This window comes from Trichomycterus rosablanca, chromosome 8 (genome assembly GCF_030014385.1).
Source record: "Trichomycterus rosablanca isolate fTriRos1 chromosome 8, fTriRos1.hap1, whole genome shotgun sequence".
Classification (NCBI taxonomy): domain Eukaryota; kingdom Metazoa; phylum Chordata; class Actinopteri; order Siluriformes; family Trichomycteridae; genus Trichomycterus; species Trichomycterus rosablanca.
The window spans coordinates 31,081,316-31,102,216 of NC_085995.1; the positions used below are offsets into that span (position 1 = coordinate 31,081,316).

At 37.3% G+C, this 20,901-nt stretch overlaps 2 protein-coding genes across 2 annotated transcripts; both read left to right on the forward strand.

Annotated features, from left to right (window-relative positions):
* Positions 1-545: 545 nt before the first annotated feature.
* Positions 546-11,477, forward strand: LOC134318725 (troponin I, slow skeletal muscle-like; the record flags this gene model as incomplete). Its single annotated transcript, XM_062999656.1, has 6 exons — positions 546-599; positions 4,034-4,078; positions 4,172-4,303; positions 4,529-4,618; positions 10,793-10,966; positions 11,060-11,477. Coding segments are annotated over 6 exons (585 nt in total), but the record flags the coding sequence as incomplete, so codon positions are not given.
* A 4,462-nt stretch (positions 11,478-15,939) lies between these two features.
* LOC134319052 (troponin I, slow skeletal muscle-like) lies at positions 15,940-18,966 on the forward strand. The gene is made up of 6 exons (XM_063000041.1): positions 15,940-16,025; positions 16,135-16,266; positions 16,364-16,453; positions 16,797-16,970; positions 17,480-17,569; positions 18,921-18,966. Exons 2-5 carry the CDS (start codon positions 16,162-16,164, stop codon positions 17,564-17,566), a joined length of 456 nt encoding a protein of 151 aa, XP_062856111.1. The 5' UTR covers positions 15,940-16,025; positions 16,135-16,161; the 3' UTR covers positions 17,567-17,569; positions 18,921-18,966.
* Positions 18,967-20,901: the final 1,935 nt, after the last annotated feature.

The window sequence follows — 20,901 nt, forward strand, 5'->3', positions numbered from 1 at the left end:
TGTGTCTAAGTAAAGGGAGCTTGAAGGGTCTAGTCTATTTTAGTGAGCCACTCACAGAAGGCCATTGACGCCATAAAACTTGATTGTAATGCCCAGCTGAACTGGCATTGTTACACACTGCTCATTCTCTTGGAGCTTTCCTGCACAGATCAGGTATGTTTTCACTGCTTATTGAATTTGTTTATGAGGTAGAGTCTTGTGCTGGTTTGAACACACCTGGTCACATTTGTCAAATGTTTCTATGATTTATAGGGTAAAAAGTAAACATATCATCCACAATTCATTGAAATTGAAATTAATTGTTTAAAGGTTATTTGTCTTTGTGAGAGCCAATTAATGACGTACACACAAACCAAACAATGTTCTGCCTTGTAAAAATAGTAGAATGTTTTAGAACAATGAGCTTTAGAAATGAATTACACTGATTAATCACACATTATGTCTTTTTCAGACCTGAAAAGTCACAATGTCTGAAGCGTAAGTATGTTTGAAATCAAATCATGTTTTCAGTGGCATGAATTTAACATGCATTGTTCATACTTTTCTTTCTAATAACTTTCCTTCTATTTCTTTTACCTGCCATCTGCATCTCAAGACCGGTAAGTCGCAAAAATCCTGCTGCATTTTACAATATTGGTGACCTTATGCTCATGTGACAAGAGCTTGTTTAAAGATACAGAATAGATAAGGATTGTTAAGGAGAAAGGATTTTATACTGCTATTTGTTGTATACTGCTATTTGTTGTCAGATCTACACTCAGGAGAAAACATTGGACTATTTTGGACCAGTGACCACACATTGTCACCCAAAATCTTAGTAATTTAGTAATGGTAAATTTGTATAAATATTTAGTATTTAGAAAAAATCGTGTTTAAATTGTGTTTATGTTTGCCAAAGTCAATTCCTACTCAATTTATAGAGGGATTTTTTCTAAATCTAATTTAATATAAGTTTTTATAATGACTGGACCTCAACATGGAAAATATTAGGTAGCATGTAAATAAGATTTAATGGCACTGTTTGGTAGTCAGCGAACATTCCAACTGTTTTTATTACACAATAAAATGATGTCTCTTACATAAGTTAATAAAGATAGCAACTCATATGGGTAATAGACAGATTTGGAGTCTTTATGTCATGGTTTAATTCTTGGCCCTGGTCACTCCAAGTGAACTTCATTTTCAATTTCCAACCTAGAGCCAACTTCCCTAAATTGGTGTAAGTGTATGGGGTGGTTCCTTGTGATAGACTGGCGCCCTGTCCGAAATTTATTCCCACTTTGTTCCTTTTGTTTCTGGGTAGGCACCCATTCTACTGATCAGAATAAAAAAAATCTAGGGCAGATAAAACACTTTTATTTGTCATATATACAGTATATATATATAGTATATATTTACTGTATATATACAGTATACAGTGTATCACAAAAGTGAGTACACCCCTCACATTTCTGCAGATATTTAAGTATATCTTTTCATGGGACAACACTGACAAAATGACACTTTGACACAATGAAAAGTAGTCTGTGTGCAGCTTATATAACAGTGTAAATTTATTCTTCCCTCAAAATAACTCAATATACAGCCATTAATGTCTAAACCACCGGCAACAAAAGTGAGTACACCCCTTAGTGAAAGTTCCTGAAGTGTCAATATTTTGTGTGGCCACCATTATTTCCCAGAACTGCCTTAACTCTCCTGGGCATGGAGTTTACCAGAGCTTCACAGGTTGCCACTGGAATGCTTTTCCACTCCTCCATGACGACATCACGGAGCTGGCGGATATTCGAGACTTTGCGCTCCTCCACCTTCCGCTTGAGGATGCCCCAAAGATGTTATATTGGGTTTAGGTCTGGAGACATGCTTGGCCAGTCCATCACCTTTACCCTCAGCCTCTTCAATAAAGCAGTGGTCGTCTTAGAGGTGTGTTTGGGGTCATTATCATGCTGGAACACTGCCCTGCGACCCAGTCTCCAGAGGGAGGGGATCATGCTCTGCTTCAGTATTTCACAGTACATATTGGAGTTCATGTGTCCCTCAATGAAATGTAACTCCCCAACACCTGCTGCACTCATGCAGCCCCAGACCATGGCATTCCCACCACCATGCTTGACTGTAGGCATGACACACTTATCTTTGTACTCCTCACCTGATTGCCGCCACACATGCTTGAGACCATCTGAACCAAACAAATTAATCTTGGTCTCATCAGACCATAGGACATGGTTCCAGTAATCCATGTCCTTTGTTGACATGTCTTCAGCAAACTGTTTGCGGGCTTTCTTGTGTAGAGACTTCAGAAGAGGCTTCCTTCTGGGGTGACAGCCATGCAGACCAATTTGATGTAGTGTGCGGCGTATGGTCTGAGCACTGACAGGCTGACCCCCCACCTTTTCAGTCTCTGCAGCAATGCTGACAGCACTCCTGCGCCTATCTTTCAAAGACAGCAGTTGGATGTGACGCTGAGCACGTGCACTCAGCTTCTTTGGACGACCAACGCGAGGTCTGTTCTGAGTGGACCCTGCTCTTTTAAAACGCTGGATGATCTTGGCCACTGTGCTGCAGCTTAGTTTCAGGGTGTTGGCAATCTTCTTGTAGCCTTGGCCATCTTCATGTAGCGCAACAATTCGTCTTTTAAGATCCTCAGAGAGTTCTTTGCCATGAGGTGCAGTGTTGGAACTTTCAGTGACCAGTATGAGAGAGTGTGAGAGCTGTACTACTAAATTGAACACACCTGCTCCCTATGCACACCTGAGACCTAGTAACACTAACAAATCACATGACATTTTGGAGGGAAAATGACAAGCAGTGCTCAATTTGGACATTTAGGGGTGTAGTCTCTTAGGGGTGTACTCACTTTTGTTGCCGGTGGTTTAGACATTAATGGCTGTATATTGAGTTATTTTGAGGGAAGAATAAATTTACACTGTTATATAAGCTGCACACAGACTACTTTTCATTGTGTCAAAGTGTCATTTTGTCAGTGTTGTCCCATGAAAAGATATACTGAAATATCTGCAGAAATGTGAGGGGTGTACTCACTTTTGTGATACACTGTATATATATATATATATATATATATATATATATATATATATATATATATATATATATATATATATATATATATATATATATATATAGGGTGTCCCAAAATTCACGCAAGTTTTGAATTTGGCACCATTTGTGCGGTAAAGATCATGTGATTTAACGCCGTTGGGGTTTTTTGAAGTCTAAGGTTTATGCCATCAAGCCCATGACCACCCACGCCTTGAAGGAGGAAATTGAGCGCTGTATCAACGAAATTCAGCCACATTTATGCAAAACGGTCATGGAAAATTTCATGGGCCAGCTGTAGCCTAGTGGTTAAGGTACTGGACCAGTGATCAGAGGGTTGCTGGTTCAAGCCCCACTACTGCCAGGTTGCTGCTGTTGGGCCCTTGAGCAAGGCCCTTAACCCTCAATTGCTTAGACTGTATACTGAAAATGTAAATGTAAATTTCGACAAAAGAGTGCGTATGTGCCAGCAAAGCCGTGGAGGCCATTTACCCGATATGCTATTCCATACATAACCCTATACTGTATACTTTATGAATCAAATAAAAATTTACAATTTTTAATTAAAAACCTGTGTTCTCTATCAAAATTACTTCTTGCGTGAATTTTGGGACACTTTTTTGGAGCTGGGGTCAGCGTGCAGGGTCAGCCATTGAACGGTGCCCCTGGAGCCAAAGGTTTAACCCCACAACCTTCTAGGTGGTAACCCACAGCTGTACCCACTAGACTACCATTGCCCAAAGGCCAATGTCAGGAGTGGGATAAAGCAGTTAACTGACATTCTAGTCTGGTTTTGAATACATAACTAAATGTTTGGCTCAGAGCAATCTACATTAATACATTAATGTTATCTTGTAGGAAAATATGGGTCCTGTGTAAATCACATAATGTAATAAATAGTTCTGCTCTAATAGTTTTTTTTTTTGCATGTGTGCTGATTTGTCTGTTCTACTGTCACCCACCTTCTCACTTTTAGAAGCCAAAACCCAAGATTTCAGCCTCCCGAAGGTTGTATCTGAAGGTGGGTGTGTTTTTGTTCTCATTTTTGAAATGCACTTAAGTTTTCTATAAACATTGCAATAAGAAAGTTTAAAACTACAGATTCCGTTTACAGACTAAAATACTAAAAAAGGCGAGCACACTGCTGGTCAATGAGAAAGAAGTGAAACAGCAGGAGAGAGAACGGGTTTTGAGTGAAAGAGTTCCTCCTCTGAAACTGTCTGGTCTGTCTGTGCAGGAGCTACAGGTTAAACATTATTTCAAAATGTTATTATATATTTGAATGGTTTGTAATTTGTATAGCCACTCAGTGTGACTGATCTTTCAGTACATTAAAAATTTTGTTGATGTTGGAAAATGTTGACGTCAAAGCCTCCCATTCTGTTTGTCAATTTATATTTTCATATAGTTTCATGTTTTCCAATAACCTCTAAACTCCTAACAGCTGCATTGATGTGTGTATTATCTCCAGGCTCTATGTCGAGAACTTCATCAGAAGATTGACATCGTAGATGAAGAGAGATATGACATTGCAGCCAAAGTGGCCAAAAATTATAAGGAGGTAATTCTAATAATACCTTAATGTACACACATACACACTTTAAATATGTAATAAATAATACCCAAAGAATTGTTCTATTCTAACGGAAAAGACAAAGACAGTGAACACCATGACTTCAATGCTTCTTATAAAAAAATTAAATCAACACCAACACCAAATATGTGGGTTCCAACTTGCATACACCAACCAATTACTAGTTCTGGCAACTGAGTGGCATCACAAAAATGCATTTTCCTTGTCATGGGGACATCATTATCATATATCATTATCATTGTTCCTTTTGTAGGCACCTGGGTTCCTGGGTAGGCACCCATTCCACTGCTCAGGATAAGGATAACCTAGGGCAGATAGAACACTTTTATTTTTCATATTTAGATATACACATGTACAGCCCAATGTAATTCATATATCACAGCTTCTTTGGAAGCTGGGGTCAGAGTGCAGGGTCAGCCATGGTCAAGAGTTTGAACCCCCAGCATTCTAGGTGGTAACCCACAGCTGTACCCACTAGGCTACCACTGTCCAAAGGTCAATGTCAAGAGTGGGATAAAGCTGTTTACTGACATTCTAGAAAATTTGGCAGTATCATTGCCAAAATTGAGGAGAACATATGGCGTCACATCAATGTCAAAACTAGAGGGCGCAACTTTTAACATGTCGCGTGTGTAAATATCCCTCTCGCGAGCACAAAAAGAGGAATTGCGTGCACACTGATCATAAAATCGCTCTCAAACTGTCTTTTTCACTCTCGAATGTTGTTTTTCTGCTCGATTTCATTGTTGTGCGCGCGCGCGAAAGCAAATTGCGCTCGGCTGCTCTTTCTGCGCGAGAGAAGATTTTGCGCTCGCGTTTTCAAAGGGGCGGTTTTGACAGTTTGGGGGCGGAGTCAGGGCCGGCTCTATCAGCGAATGCTATTGGCTCTATGCATGCAAGCTCTGTGACGTGTTTCCGTTTAGCCTTAGTCGGACAGTCTAGCTTCTGTTTTGTGAGAACCCCCAGCAAAGTTCTAAACGCAACATGTCGTATAGCGGTGAATATGTAGAGTTTGCGTTTTCAAACACAAGATCGAGGTGGATCGGAACATTCTCAGGGTTCATGTTGAACGCTGCATTCGACGGGTAAAAGAGCATAAGTTGTTCGACACGGTGATCGCTATGTCCATTTCTGTTTACTGTGTTTTGCCTGCATGTGAACTATCGGATTGGACCACTTGACAAGGCATGAAGCTAAACACTCGCCTTTATCTGCAATTTTCTTTTTAAATAACGTGTACATTTAAATATTGTAAATATATATTATAGTTTATACTCTATTTCTGTGTTTAACAAAAGCATAAAAACCAACAAAAGCCTCTTTATTATGTAAACATCTTTTATATCTACACTCTTTGATTATTTTATCAGTTCTACAATTACAGACTGTAGTTCATCTGTTTCTCTCTATACTGTGTTAGCCTCATTTCTGTTCTTAATAATCAGGACCCCCACAGAGCAGGTATTATTTAGGTGGTGGATGATTCTCAGCACTGCAGTGACACTGACATGGTGGTGGTGTGTTAGTGTGTGTTGTGCTGGTATGAGTGGATCAGATACAGCAGCGCTGCTGGAGTTTTTTAATATCATGTCCACTTACTGTCCACTTTATTAGACACTTCTACCTAGTTGGTCCACCTTCGCACATCTATTGCTGCTGTTTGAGTTGGTCATCTTCTAGACCTTCATCAGTGGTCACAGGACGCTGCCCACCGGGCGCTGTATTTATCGTCTTATTTACTCATACCAGCACAACACACACTAACACACCACCACCATGTCAGTGTCACTGCAGTGCTGAGAATGATCCACCACCTAAATAATACCTGCTCTGTGGTGGTCCTGATTATTAAGAACAGGGTGAAAGGGGGGCTAACAATGCATGCAAAGAAACAGATTACAGGCAGTAATTGTAGAACTACAAAGTGATTTTATATGGTAAGTAGAGCTGATAAAATGGACAGTGAGTGTAGAAACAAGGAGGTGGTTTTAATGTTATGGCTGATCAGTGATAGATGGATGGATGGATCGATATCAGAAGAAACAATAAATGAGCTGGTGTTTCAATACTTGTCCATATTGAGTGTGTAAAACAGTTTATCTCCACCTTTGCCGTTTCTCACGTTTTGTGAATCTGGCAGTTGTTTAGCATTCATTTCATGATGAATAGACCACTTGAATGGTGTTAAAGACTTGAAATAAAATCTTTTTACATTTAACTTTAAATGAAAGTCAGTTTTTTCTCTTTTGTAACATGATACAAGGTTTTGAATTGAACAGCATATTGCTGCCAGCTTGACACTGATAAATTCTGTAATGATTATGTCTTGATAACCTGCCGTAAGAAACATAAAAAAAAAAAAAAAAAATCAAGTTTACCCTCACATTTACTACAAAAAAATGTTTTTTTTGGAGAAAGACATGTTAATACTGTAACATCAAATTAATTAAATGACATGAAAATTTAAAGGTCTGACATAACATTTGATAATAAATAAAAGATAACTCATTAATATATTGGCAAACAAAACTTTTTACACTTAATGAAAAGATTGAGGGTAAATTGGTAATATATTCAGTCAGATATGTTAAGTTTGTTTTATGTTTTATTAGGAATTTAAAGTCATGTTTTACATTTTGGTTACATTCATGACAGAAACGGTAGTTACTCATTACACAAGATTCATCAGTTCAATTCATCAATATCAATTAATTATCAATTAATTAATAAATATAAATTATATTAATATAATAAATAATTAATATCAAACAGTCATGGACAATTTAGTGTCTCCAATTCACCTCACTTACACACTTCTGGACTGTGGGAGGAAACACGGAGGAGCACCCGGAGGAAACCCACATGGATACAGAAAGAACCCAGACCACTCCACCTGGGAACTGAACACACACACATACATTATATATATATATATACATATACCTGACACTGTGCAAGGAGAAGATGCATCAAAATGAAATTGTAATGGTATGCTTCAAAGCTAACTAAAACATAAATCTCAATACTGGTCTGTCAAGCTAGATGTAGTGTTTGTCTAGTCTAGCAAAACAATCACTAACCAGTTTACAACTAGCCTACCTGCATGGTTATAAGGAAATGCTTGCAAACGTACTTACCTTCGTATTTGTCAATGTAGCTGGTGTTGTACATTTAAAATCGTTCACCGTCAGACGAGGTTAATCTTGAAGACAACAAGTGTAAAAGAGAGAGCCACAATATCTGCTTGTTGACAACCGGCGTCTGAATACCGGAAGTTGATCTGTCCCGTACACGAGAACCCGGAAGTAAGGCGTGCATAGAGCCGGCCCTGACTCCGCCCCCAAACTGTCAAAACCGCCTCTTTGATAACGCGAGCGCAAAATCTTCTCTCGCGCAGAAAGAGCAGCCGAGCGCAATTTGCTTTCGCGCGCGCACACAACAATGAAATCGAGCAGAAAAACAACATTCGAGAGTGAAAAAGACAGTTTGAGAGCGATTTTATGATCAGTGTGCACGCAATTCCTCTTTTTGTGCTCGCGAGAGGGATATTTACACACGTGAAATGTTAAAAGTTGCGCCCTCTAGTTTTGACATTGATGTGACGCCATAAGAACATATCATATAATGCCGTCAATGATAGGGACAGTTAACTCCCTCCTCCAGTGGTGTTGATTTGCTAAATGTCATTGCAAGTGGAGCAGTAATCTGGGTTGCACACGCCAGCCCTCACCCTTCCATATAGCTTGTGTAATAAGTGAGACTTATTAAGGTGGTGAGATTTATAGCAGTAATTAATCTGGATTTAAAAAAGAACTGTTTTATATGTTCTGCTTACTCGTAACTGAATGTGAAAAAGTACCCAACTTTTCTAGTCTCTTGTTTCTTTCTGGTCTTTTTTTTTGGTTTAGCAGTGCAGCGGTGACAGTGATTGTTTTTTACGGTGGCCGAGAAGTGCAAAACAAATTTACATTTCAGAAAACAAAATTACAAAAAAACCAAAACAAATTTACAACAAAAGCAAAAACAAATTTACAAGTGCTCGGGTACCCAGTGTTTGTAAATTTGTTTTGGCATATGTAAAAGTGTTTCAGCACTTGTAAATTTATTTTCGGCATATGTAATTTTGTTTTCTAAAATGTATATTTGTTTTGCACTTCCCGGCCGCACATTTCTGACGGAAAAGGCAGGGACAATAAACCGGAAGTGCGTGTTGCTTACCTGCTGTCAATCAAACTGTTTCTCAGCGATAAAGTGAACGGAGTTTGTGATGGTGACGATAAACAAGGTTTTGTCTAGTTTGTGGAAATCATTTTATCCAGTTGACCCGCTATTGTTTTTCTTGTGGAAAGTTTTGTGCAGATGTTTAGACGTGGCGTGTGCATCTCTATTTACCGTCCGCTCTTCTAAACATCTAAGAAATTCCCACAAGAACAACAAAAGCGAAATAATGAAAATAATTAACACAAAATGGACAAAACATTGTTTATTAGGGACGGAACATTTGATACCGAGGCTTTAAAACTTGTTTCACTTTTGTAACACTGGACTCAGTGTATCGGAGCTTATATTAAAGCAGCAGGAATGTGCAGGACTGATGAAGCTTTGTGCTGAGTTTTATCTCACTCACTATATAAGAGACAATCAAACCAGGGTTACCCACCGTCCTGTAACATACACAATCCTTCTTTATCTGGAGACTAAACGCCGCGTTCAGTACTGAACTGATACAGGACGCTTTGTTCCGTATTTTTATCAATGGGAGACAGTGTGATGTATAAAACAGAAGGAAACTGCTGCTTAATTCATTATATTAAGTAGTGTTCACTTTTATTCTTAGTAACGTGACATAACCTGTTTAATACACCGCTGTATGAGCAGCACAGTGGGCGGAGTGCGTTGTTTTGCCTAAAATATGGTTCTGACTTATTATAAAGAATGAAAATAATAAATGTTAAACACCATAAATAAAACCTTTGTTCTCATGACTGTGTAAGGTCCCCCCCTGCTGCTATAACCAGCGCACACACACCGTTACTAAGAATAAAAGTGAACACTACTTAATATAATTCCCACAGTCTCCCACTGATAAAAATACGGAACAAAGCGTCCTGTATCAGTTCAGTACTGAACGTGGCGTTTAGTCTCCAGATAAAGCAGGATTCTGTATTTACAGGACGGTGGGTAACCCTGGTTTGATTGTCTCTTATATAGTGAGTGAGATAAAACTCAGCACAAAGCTTCATCAGTCCTGCACATTCCTGCTGCTTTAATATAAGCTCCGATACACTGAGTCCAGTGTTACAAAAGTGAAACAAGTTTTAAAGCCTCGGTATCAAATGTTCCGTCCCTAATAAACAATGTTTTGTCCATTTTGTGTTAATTATTTTCATTATTTCGCTTTTGTTGTTCTTGTGGGAATTTCTTAGATGTTTAGAAGAGCGGACGGTAAATAGAGATGCACACGCCACGTCTAAACATCTGCACAAAACTTTCCACAAGAAAAACAATAGCGGGTCAACTGGATAAAATGATTTCCACAAACTAGACAAAACCTTGTTTATCGTCACCATCACAAACTCCGTTCACTTTATCGCTGAGAAACAGTTTGATTGACAGCAGGTAAGCAACACGCACTTCCGGTTTATTGTCCCTGCCTTTTCCGTCAGAAATGTGCGGCCGGGAAGTGCAAAACAAATATACATTTTAGAAAACAAAATTACATATGCCGAAAATAAATTTACAAGTGCTGAAACACTTTTACATATGCCAAAACAAATTTACAAACACTGGGTACCCGAGCACTTGTAAATTTGTTTTTGCTTTTGTTGTAAATTTGTTTTGGTTTTTTTGTAATTTTGTTTTCTGAAATGTAAATTTGTTTTGCACTTCTCGGCCACCGTAGTTTTTGCCATGGGCAAATTTCAGCATTATTACTAATTTACAACTCTAGGTTACATTTAAGTTTATGGATCTATTTCAGGTGCATCCATAAATGAACGCACACAAACCAGTATGTCCCTTGACCTCACAGTTATTATCTTTCTTTAGACTTTTTTCGCAAGTATCAATGTCAACATTGGGATTTGAGATTTGGGAATTGGTTGAGTTCTCTAACACGCAATACAATTTTGTTGACTTCAGATTTCAGATCTGTCTATTAAAATCATTGAGCTGAAGGGGAAAATGAAGAGACCTGCTCTGAAGAGGGTAAAGATTTCTGCAGATGCCATGCTGGGTGCTCTTCTGGGCTCCAAGGTTAAGGAGTCTGTGGACTTCAAGGCCAATCTTAAAACAGTCAAGAAGGAGGAAGAGAAGGTAAAGCATTATGTGCAAACTAAGAATTAGCAAAATGATATTATTGTTTTATATTTTTGGTCACTGAGAATTATTGTTTGTATTTTTACACAGAAAGAGGAGGTGACTGACTGGCGTAAGAATGTGGAAGCCATGTCTGGTATGGAAGGCAGGAAGAAGCTGTTTGATGCTGGTGGTCAATGAGATTTTAAAGCATAAAGTCATAAGAAAACCTCCAAAAATAAACAGTTATTTGTACTTATTGTACTTATGGCTGGCTTACCATCAGTTATACTGCTATAACAAAAATACACAGAGCCAGTTTCATACCCACATAAAGCCCTGATAAGTTATTTCTGATGTACAGATTTAGATCATTGTCATGTTAGTTGTACAATGGATTGATCTCTGTTATAATTTATTATTATTGTTTGGAATCAGCTGCATTGCATGAATAAGTAAAAAACTAAAAATAGTTTTATTACTGGTTTTCTGAGTCTTTGTTTATTCCTAAAGTCATATTGGCAGTTTTTTCCCTGAAAATTAATAAACAGGTATTAAACAAAAGTCTATAAAAGTGTATTTTGTCCATGGCTTTAGTAAAACACACTATATGTAAGTTATGTGTCTGTGTTTCTGTCTAACAATAGCACATCAGTGTAATATTTAGGTCACTAGATCATGTGAATATAAGGTGGTCAGTAGATCATGTGAAGAATTACTAACATATCATTCTATTAAATTTGAGGCCGGGGCATTACCATAAAACCTCGCCTAGGATTTGCTGCTAGGTCAGAAGCTTAATGTACAAAGCCATTAAAGGACCCATAGTATTTGCCCAGGAGTTATCAGCAGGCATTAGAACTAAAAATAAGTGAGGAACAAAGGGTGGTGATAATTCTTGACACCTCCGTCATGGGCACAGTTCACTTAGAGAATGAACAGCTCACATTACAATAAGACAACGCTTCCACCTGCTCTCAAACATCTAAATGAAACTTGATTTATACTGCTGAGATACCAGATAAGCAGCCAATGACTGTTCTGCCATAGTGCTTGGATATTATCACTTAGCCTACATGTGATTCTGGATGATCAGCATTACTGACCTAAATAAATGATCTATGCTCTTTAATTTAGATATTCAGTATTTACATCTATATAATTCTGTATGATTACTCCACTACACCTACTTATTATTTAATGTATTTAATTTCACACAATTGTAAATAGATACACTTATATTCCTACTAATTATTTTATATATTCACACTAGTGTAATTCAGAATTATTGCACAAATATAACAATAAATTATTTTACATACCATTGCAGCCAACTATTGAAAAGTGGTGATGGCGTAGTGACATGACATGTTCAGTCATTTATTCATTCATTTGCTTTATCATGACCAGGGTTGGTGTTGGTGCAACACCTTCACGAATCACCAAGAGCAGGCAGAAATACAGCTTTGACAGAGTGCTTATAATTCCAGGGTATCACACACTTATCAATTTACTCATTCACCTACACCCAGGGACAATTTAAAGCAACCAACATAGCAATAAGGCGTGTCTTTGAAAGAAGTCAAAGTATTCAGAGAAAACCCACACGGATACAGAGAGAACATGCTAAAAACCCTCACAAACAGAACCCTGATGCTGTGCAGCATCCACATTACATACTGTGCCACTGTGCTGCCTTTAAACATAATACAATAAATACATTAACATGGATTATTACATATTAGAAAGTTCTGTATCTTTATTTTTGTCAAATCAATTTTCTCATTTGTTTCTTGTTTTGCCACCCTTTATCCAAAAGTTTCCGTAAATAGATCTACATCATAATTAGATGTACACTGTATGGCCAACAGTGGCGATTTCTCTAAGACTGCAAGGGAAGCTCAGCTTCCCCTAAAATGTCAAAAATTAAATGGTCAAATATGTACAGTTGTGTTAACATTTCATTGACTACAAATGCGTTAGAACACGTTCATCTCGAAGACGAGTTCGTTCAGAATCAGCTACTATCACAAATCGACTGACTCAAACTTCTGACTGACTCGAAGCCGAGCGTCTATTCACTTCAATGGGACTGCATGGAAAGGTTTTTTTCATTGCTTCGAAACTCGCCGGTCATTGGATAAATGCCACGATTTTGTCCCGCCCACGGACGCTGAGCGTCTCTGGGGGTGAATGGAGCTGTGGGCGGGTCTGGACGCTGAGCTTCTGCAAGAAGAGATCAGTCGAAAGGCTAAATCCCGTATTGATTGAAAGCTATTTTGATCTCTACACCATCACTTAATTACTGGGAGCTTCAGTCCCATCGCGGATTTTGCAAGTGAAGTCGAAAGACAAACTGCAACCCATTTCAGGCCATTTTCTTGCAATGGAACGGAGGGCAGTATTTATGTATAAATAAATTTACAAATTTTATGATGTAAGCCGACAATGAGCTTCCCCTCTTTGAAAGACCAGCAGCCGCCACTGATGGCCAAGTATATATATTTAAACACCTGACCATGAGCCTAATGGTATTTAAAATAGTGTGACCTCTATGTCTTTTCAGTTACACTGAGAAGGCCTTTCGGAAAACGTCTATGGATATCTGTGCCTCTTCAGAGCTCATTCAAAAAAGCATGTGTATGGCTGGGCACTGATTTTGGTCGAGATTGGTTCCAGTGCGAGATTGGTTCCAGTTCCAAAGCTGTCCAAAGAGATCAGGGCTCTGTGCAGGACACTGGAGTTTCTTTAAACCAAGTTTCTTTATAGAAATTAGAAGGGGTGTCCCAATATGGTGTATCTCAATGTGTCATATCACTATGTGCCTCATGAGAAGGAATTTTAGTTCCACCACCAACTTCACCACCCCTTCTTCACAGCATGGCCAAGTCAAATAAAAATTGTTTTATTACAGCAGTTAAGTGTGTGAATCGTGTTTGGAAGGGTTATGCAGAATGGTCAGTAGAATGTCAGAGGCAGAGGTCTATTTTAGGGAGGCATTTACATGGGCGTTAGAAACTATAAATCTGAATGATTTTCCTCTATTCGCTCTCAGCCAGTTTGTACTCTGCTCTGGATTTTCGTCCACATAAAGGTATGTCTTATTTAACTAAATATGAGAAGCTAAATAGTGTGTCTGCAAGTATTTTTTAGCTGTTTGCATGCACTTGCACACAAAAAATTAGATTAAAAGATGATGGTCTTGGCACCTTGTTTGATTGATAATTAACACCTGGAACAATGTCAAGCTTTAAACTAACGCAACTAAGAAGGGTTAAAGCCATTTGTCATTTATTCAGACACCTCTGAAAGTGGTTGCGATCCATGCTGATTTTCAGCTATGCAGAAACTCTAGATTGCTATGTTTAGAAGTGGGTCTGCTGGAAAAACAATAAGGTCAAACTGATTAAACTTCCTAATTACAGGCATTAGCAACATTTATTTATTTGTTCTATAAGCACATACAGGTTATTAGGAGTATGCACAAAAAAAATCTGGTGATTTTTCGTCATTTTGTCTTTATATATATTAATAAATATATATATATATATATATACAGTATATATATATATATATATATATATATATATATATACAATAATTTACTTTTTTTTAACATCAACTAAATCAAACAATACTAATGTTTTTTCTGCTGGTATATAGCAGCTGGGCACTTGGGTTGCCAAGTGGTTTATTGCACTAGCCAATGACCTCTAAGAGCTGAGCGCGTATGAAGACGTGGCCCAGTGGTTTATTCTGTTAGCTCACTACCGCTAAGATCTGAATTTTCAGCTTTTCAGTTTTCAGTTGTTTCAGCTTTTTTGTGTGTAGCAGGCATCAGATTAAAATGTGTTTAGGTTGACAAAATACAATAAAGTTCATCAGCCAAAAGTAATTTCTTTGTACTTTTATCAGTTAATTAAAGGTTTAAGAGAATAACCAAATGACAAATTCTTGTTTTTGTTGCTTTTTACAAAAATGTCCTCTGCATACTTGTTTTCCATCCACCTTCCAATCACATGCCAGTCAGATGATTGACTCTTAACTTCCCTAAATAACTGATGCATCTTTAATACCTCCTAAGTTCACATTTATTTTCACTTATGAGCATCATTTACATATACATTTACATTTACATTTTTGGCATTTAGCAGACACTCTTATCCAGAGCAACGTACAGAAGTGCTTCCATGGTGAAATGATTCCATAGTATCATGTGACTAATGGCATGTTTTTTGGGAGGCCAAAGAAAACCAGAATACTAGAGGAAAACCCACATAGGTAAGCAGGAGGTATTGAACTCAGATCATTGGAGCTGAACAGCACCATCACCACCTTTTGAATAATTGAATTAATGTAGTAAGTATTACTAAAACTTTAAATTGTGATGATGTTAAGTATAACATGTAAATATTCTTTGTGTGTTTTGTTAGGAAACTGAGACCCACAAAAAACAATGGCTGATGCGTAAGTTTGCTTCTTGTGTATCATGTAGAAACATTTTTTTAAGGTTTTTTTTTGTGGGGTTTTTTTTGTGGGTTTTTTTTTTTGTGTGTGTTAACTTTGTTCTAACCTTCTATTTTCTTTCTTTCTATTTTCTCTTCACTTTTACAGACCGGTAAGTTTGAAATAATATAGTAACAGTACAAAACAATTACTTACCAACCATTACTCATGCTATATGGATGGGTGAATCAGCATTCTATACCAGTAGTATAGAATTGTTCCATTATATTAATCATACAGTAAGCCTTCTAACAAGACAAATGAACCTAAACCAGCAAAATGCCCCCCACAGCATAACAGTCACCAGTTATTCCCTTGATGTTCAACACATGTACTCACTAATAAAATGAGTGCTAAATGCAGTGCACAGTGAAAGGACATGCACCTGTAAATTTTTTCCACAAATTTTTTACTTGGTCTGTCACCTTTCTGCTTCACTGATAAAAAAAAAAACAGAAATTGATAAATGTGACAGAAATAAAACAAATATAGTAATAATAAATTGTTTTACATATTACAAATCCCACAGAGAAAACCAAAGATTAGTTCAGCTCGTCGGCTTGGGTTGAAGGTAAGAATAAATCACTCTGGACATATATACCTGTGAAACAACATACACACTAATTTGCGTTCACACTGGATATATTTGGCAAAAATTAAAATGAGTTCTTTTTGTATAGATCAAGTTGCTGTACACAGCCCAGGAGATGCTGGCAGTTGAGAAGGAAGATAAGAAAAAAGAGAGAGAGACTGTCCTGAGCGAGAGGGTCCCACCCCTTAAACTCTCGGGTCTGTCTGTCCAGGAACTGCAGGTGAAGTTACTGGCATTCCTAAACTTCTGGTACCTTTAGCATTTAAACTAGGTTTACTTTTAATCCTCTCTTAAATCTCCATCTTCTTTTTACACAGGATCTCTGCAGGGATTTACATCATAAGATTGATGTTATTGATGAGGAGCGCTATGACATTGGAGTTAAAGTGGGCAAAAATGACAAAGAGGTACACACATAATATAAAAAAGTAAATAAATAATATAAAGATTTCATAAAGGGTCTATTTTATGCCGCTTGCACAACCCATGATCTGAACAAGGAGAGTCAGATCACCACACGCCCTTACCAACACATATCCAATCTGCAGGTCGCTACTTATTACCTGACAGTGTTGGTTTCCCACACATCGTCATGTTACGTACAGAGAGTCACGCTAGGCTCCATGTGACCCCCCTTCCACTCTCACAGGTGCCTGGACCAACAAAGACAAAACAAACAAAACCAAAAAAGTCTCTATGAGACAAAAATCTTGGTTTGTGTAAAAGTATAAATGTTGCTTACTTGTACAGATTGAGGAGATGAACCTGAAAATCATTGAGCTGAGGGGTAAAATGAAAAGGCCTGCCCTGAAAAGAGTAAGGATCTCAGCTGAGGCCATGCTGAGTGTGCTGCTTGGCTCCAAACTTAAAGAGTCTATTGACTTCAAGGCTAATCTTAAGACGGTGAAGAAAGAGGAGGAGAAGGTAAGTCTTTCTTTAATGTCTTGATACATCACCATCATCGTTCCAGGCGTACTGTCATGCTGCAGTGTTTCTAATGCACTGGTAACGCAGGGACAAAACAGACAAGACATTGCTAATCTTGGACCAAGGCAGTGCTTATACAATATATTCATTTACATTTGCAGCATTTGTTCTGTTGAAGGCTTTCCGGAACATTTTAAGCATGTTGGTAGGAATTTGTGGCTGTTTATTGCCTATTTGAGGTTCCTCCACATTAAACTTGTCAAGCAATGTGTTCATGGACCTCACGCTGCACAAGAGCACAATCGTGCTGGAACTGGAGCGAGCCTTCCCCAAACTGTTGCCACACATTCAAATGCATGTAGTTTATTTTATAATCTACTCTAAGCTCATTATTTTCATCTCTAACCCTAAGAACTATGCTAAATTACTAGAGGAGATTTTAATTATGTTAAAATCCTAAATGTTACCAACAGTATGACCTAAATGTGTTTGTTTGTCCACCACAGAAAGAGGAGGTGACTGACTGGCGTAAGAATGTGGAGGCCATGTCTGGTATGGAGGGCAGGAAAAAGCTGTTTGATGCTGGTCAATAAAAGGTATACAATTAAAAAAATATTTAAAATAATAAAGAGTTACAGACAAAACAAAGTATCCACATGCTTTAGACACCTTAGATTTTTGCACAGTTTATTGTGTTGTGGGTTTGAATAATTGCTTCTTCTTTTTTTTTACCACACATAATCACCCATAATGACAAAGTGTAAAATGTGTTTTAAGTTAAATTAGGAAATTAGTTTAGAAAAATCAAAAACTGACACAGCTGAGTCTATACAGGCCCACAATTTATACTGCATTGTCAGGGCAAGGGAAGTGTTCTGACAAGGCAGGTGCTTCTTAGCAGCAGAAAAATGGGGACTGGTGAGAATTGTGGGATAGATGTCAAGTCAGTTGAGGGATCTAAATACTTTTCTGAGTCTACTGTTTCAATCCTAAATAGACATAAATATAGCTTAATATAGCATAAATCATCATCAACTTAAACATAAAGGCAAACAGTGTTTGTAGTATTGCTACAAGTACTAAACCTGTCTAATAAACCTTGTAGCTATAGAGCATTGACAGAGTTTATATAATTCAACACAAAACATATACTTTTTTATATATATAGTTTGTATTATGTCACCATCCTCATGCACAGAAAGTGTTATAGTTTGTGCAAAGACAACATTAATAATTAAGACAACAGACTGTTTTAATTATTGTTATCCATTATTGATTAGTTTATAACATATACCATTAATTTGGTGAGTATTTTCATTGCAATGATTTACATTTAATGTCTGGTTAAGCACTTAAAATTGCCTCGTCATCACTGATTGATCTCATTGATATTAGTAATATTTTATTTAGTTAAATCTTTGCCTTATTTTTGTAGTTATTTTCTAAATATTATTTAAAAACATTATATAATCATAAATAATACCTGCTAATCATGCAAATTATGTGCAGAGTAAACATTTTGTATAATCTAAATAATAATAATAATAGCGTTTGGGTGGCGCAGCAGTGTAATACACTAGCCCACCACCACTGAGATTTGAACCTGGGTGCTATCGGTCAGCACATCTACACACTAGACAGACATGATTGACTTTGTCTGAGGGAAAGTGGCTAAAGTCCTATGATGGACTGGTGCCCTCTTCAGGGTATTCCTGCCTTCCACCCAATGTTTCCTGGTGGAACCAGACCCACTGTGACCATGATCGGAATAAAACAGTTGATCAAAATAAAATAAAATAAAATAAAATAAAATAGAATAAAATTAATAATAAACAAGATGGCAGGTTTCTACATTTGATTAGTAATTGTAATTAGCAAAGGATGTGATATTAATGTTATTTATCTAACTTCAAGTGGCTTGTAATATTTTATCTGTTCACTTTTCAGATTGTTAATTCTGCACATGGCTGCACTGTTTTACTGAAGAGGACTGCAGAGGTGGAAAGAAACTGCAAAACTGTAACAAACATATTTTAAGACTTTAGATATTTCATTGTGATTTAATAGATTAGGTTAACTTTTTCTAAAGCATGCATGGTTTATGCTGCATACATTAAAATGTAATATTGGCTTATTGCCAGGCACGTGCACAGACATTTTTGGGGGCAGGTGCTTAAGCCAAAAAAAAGGGCACCCATCGCCAAAATTATTAATAAAAAAAATAAATAAAAAAAAACACAGTAGAATATTTAACTTATATATTTATTTTTGTTAACACAATCAACACACATCTAATCAAATAACTCAAATTATCAAATTGCATAAATAAATGAAAAACAGGCAAAAACAAGGCCATATTGTGCACGCTTTTTAATAACCAAACAACTGATACTGATACATCTCCCTCATTTGCTTTGCTGGTAGGTGGCCTAATCCAGGATAAAAGAGAGCTGCTACCCTGAGCTGCTTGCTGTAGTTCCTTTTATTTCTGCTTTTGTATTCTTTCTTTTCTTGGCATTATGCTGCAAAATTTGTAAATGAGATAAATCAATGTTGTGCATAAAAATCAAGAGTGACTTACTGAATCTCTATAAAGGGGAGAACACAGTATACATCATTTTACTGTTTTCTGACAGAGTTGAAGCATTACACTAATAATATACCATTACTAGTATCAATTTACCTCACCAGACTGTCATGTAGCTCAACTTAAGACCTACCTTTGATTTCAAATCAGAAACCCATTTTGGGTAGTTAATGTTAACAATGGGTCTATTATTATGCTAATAAAATCAAATAGACATCTAAATAACATTTTCCTATTTATTCATCATTTTTTTGTATGCTGTTCTATATAGAGCATTATATTTAGCCTTTTACATATATTAGTTTGTAATGTTAATTACCTAGCAAAATTATTCCTCATTTGTAAACCTCAACTGTTGAAGTATAAATGCTTGCATGAAAATAACTCCTTGACTAAAGGTGACTTTTCCTACACGGCGTTTTGGCCAGGATGTTGTAATTATAAAATATTGTATGTTTGTCTCTATTTTCAACACTTTACTGTGAGAGCTACTTGACATTCTCCTGCAAAATGTTTGTGCTCATGCTTTTTTTTTCTTCAGGCTTTCACATAAAAATAAGTAAGATTTTAAATGAAACAAAACTAGTGAACTTGTCTAATTTGTAAAACTGTCTTTAAGTTCTCTGTCTGTCTGTCTGCTGCAGTTTGTCCTTCTCCCCTTCATTAAACATGACAAACATCAGTAAACAGCTGGACAAGGCTTTGAAATCACATATTTCATGACTCATGAGTACAAAACGTGTAGGCTATGCATTATGCATGGATGCTCTTTGTATGAAACACTGTCATTACCTGTCTGTCTGATGCTGCGGGTCAGAGGAGAAGTGTGTAGCAGCGGTTTGGCCTGGCGTTCAGCACTGCATGAGTACTGACCGGAGGAGGAGGAGAGAGGGGCAGGGCGGGAGCTTGTGCGCGCCGCGGATCAGATCGGGGCAGAATTGTAACAAGAACTCAAATAAATGCTCATCAGATATCAAAACACTTTTGGGGGGAATTGATGACAGAGAGGGTAATTTTTATTTTTAATATTGATGAATGTAGAAAAAAAATTGGGCTCCAGCAGAAAGGGCACTTTTCTCATCCAGGGCAAAAGGGCAGGTGCTTGAGCACCACTAGGGGTCTAACTGTGCACGTGCCTGCATACACTATATAGGCAAAAGTATTTGTTCACCTCACAATGAGCTGTACACAATGAGTATTGAATTAATAATATAGTATTATTAGTAGTAATAATTACTAGTTAATTGGAGTGAACTCTATGCGATCATTTTAGCTATAACAGCCACTCTTCTGAAAAGACTTCTCACAAGACTTTGAAGTATTTCTGTGAGAAATTGTGCC

Excerpts from the sequence above, each read along its gene's own strand:
- LOC134319052 (XM_063000041.1), top strand. The coding sequence starts at position 16,162 with ATGCTGGCAGTTGAGAAGGAAGATAAGAAAAAAGAGAGAGAGACTGTC. Across the intron at positions 16,267-16,363 it reads TGTCTGTCCAGGAACTGCAG|GATCTCTGCAGGGATTTACA; the intron begins GTGAAGTTACTG and ends CTTTTTACACAG. Across the intron at positions 16,971-17,479 it reads TGAAGAAAGAGGAGGAGAAG|AAAGAGGAGGTGACTGACTG; the intron begins GTAAGTCTTTCT and ends TGTCCACCACAG.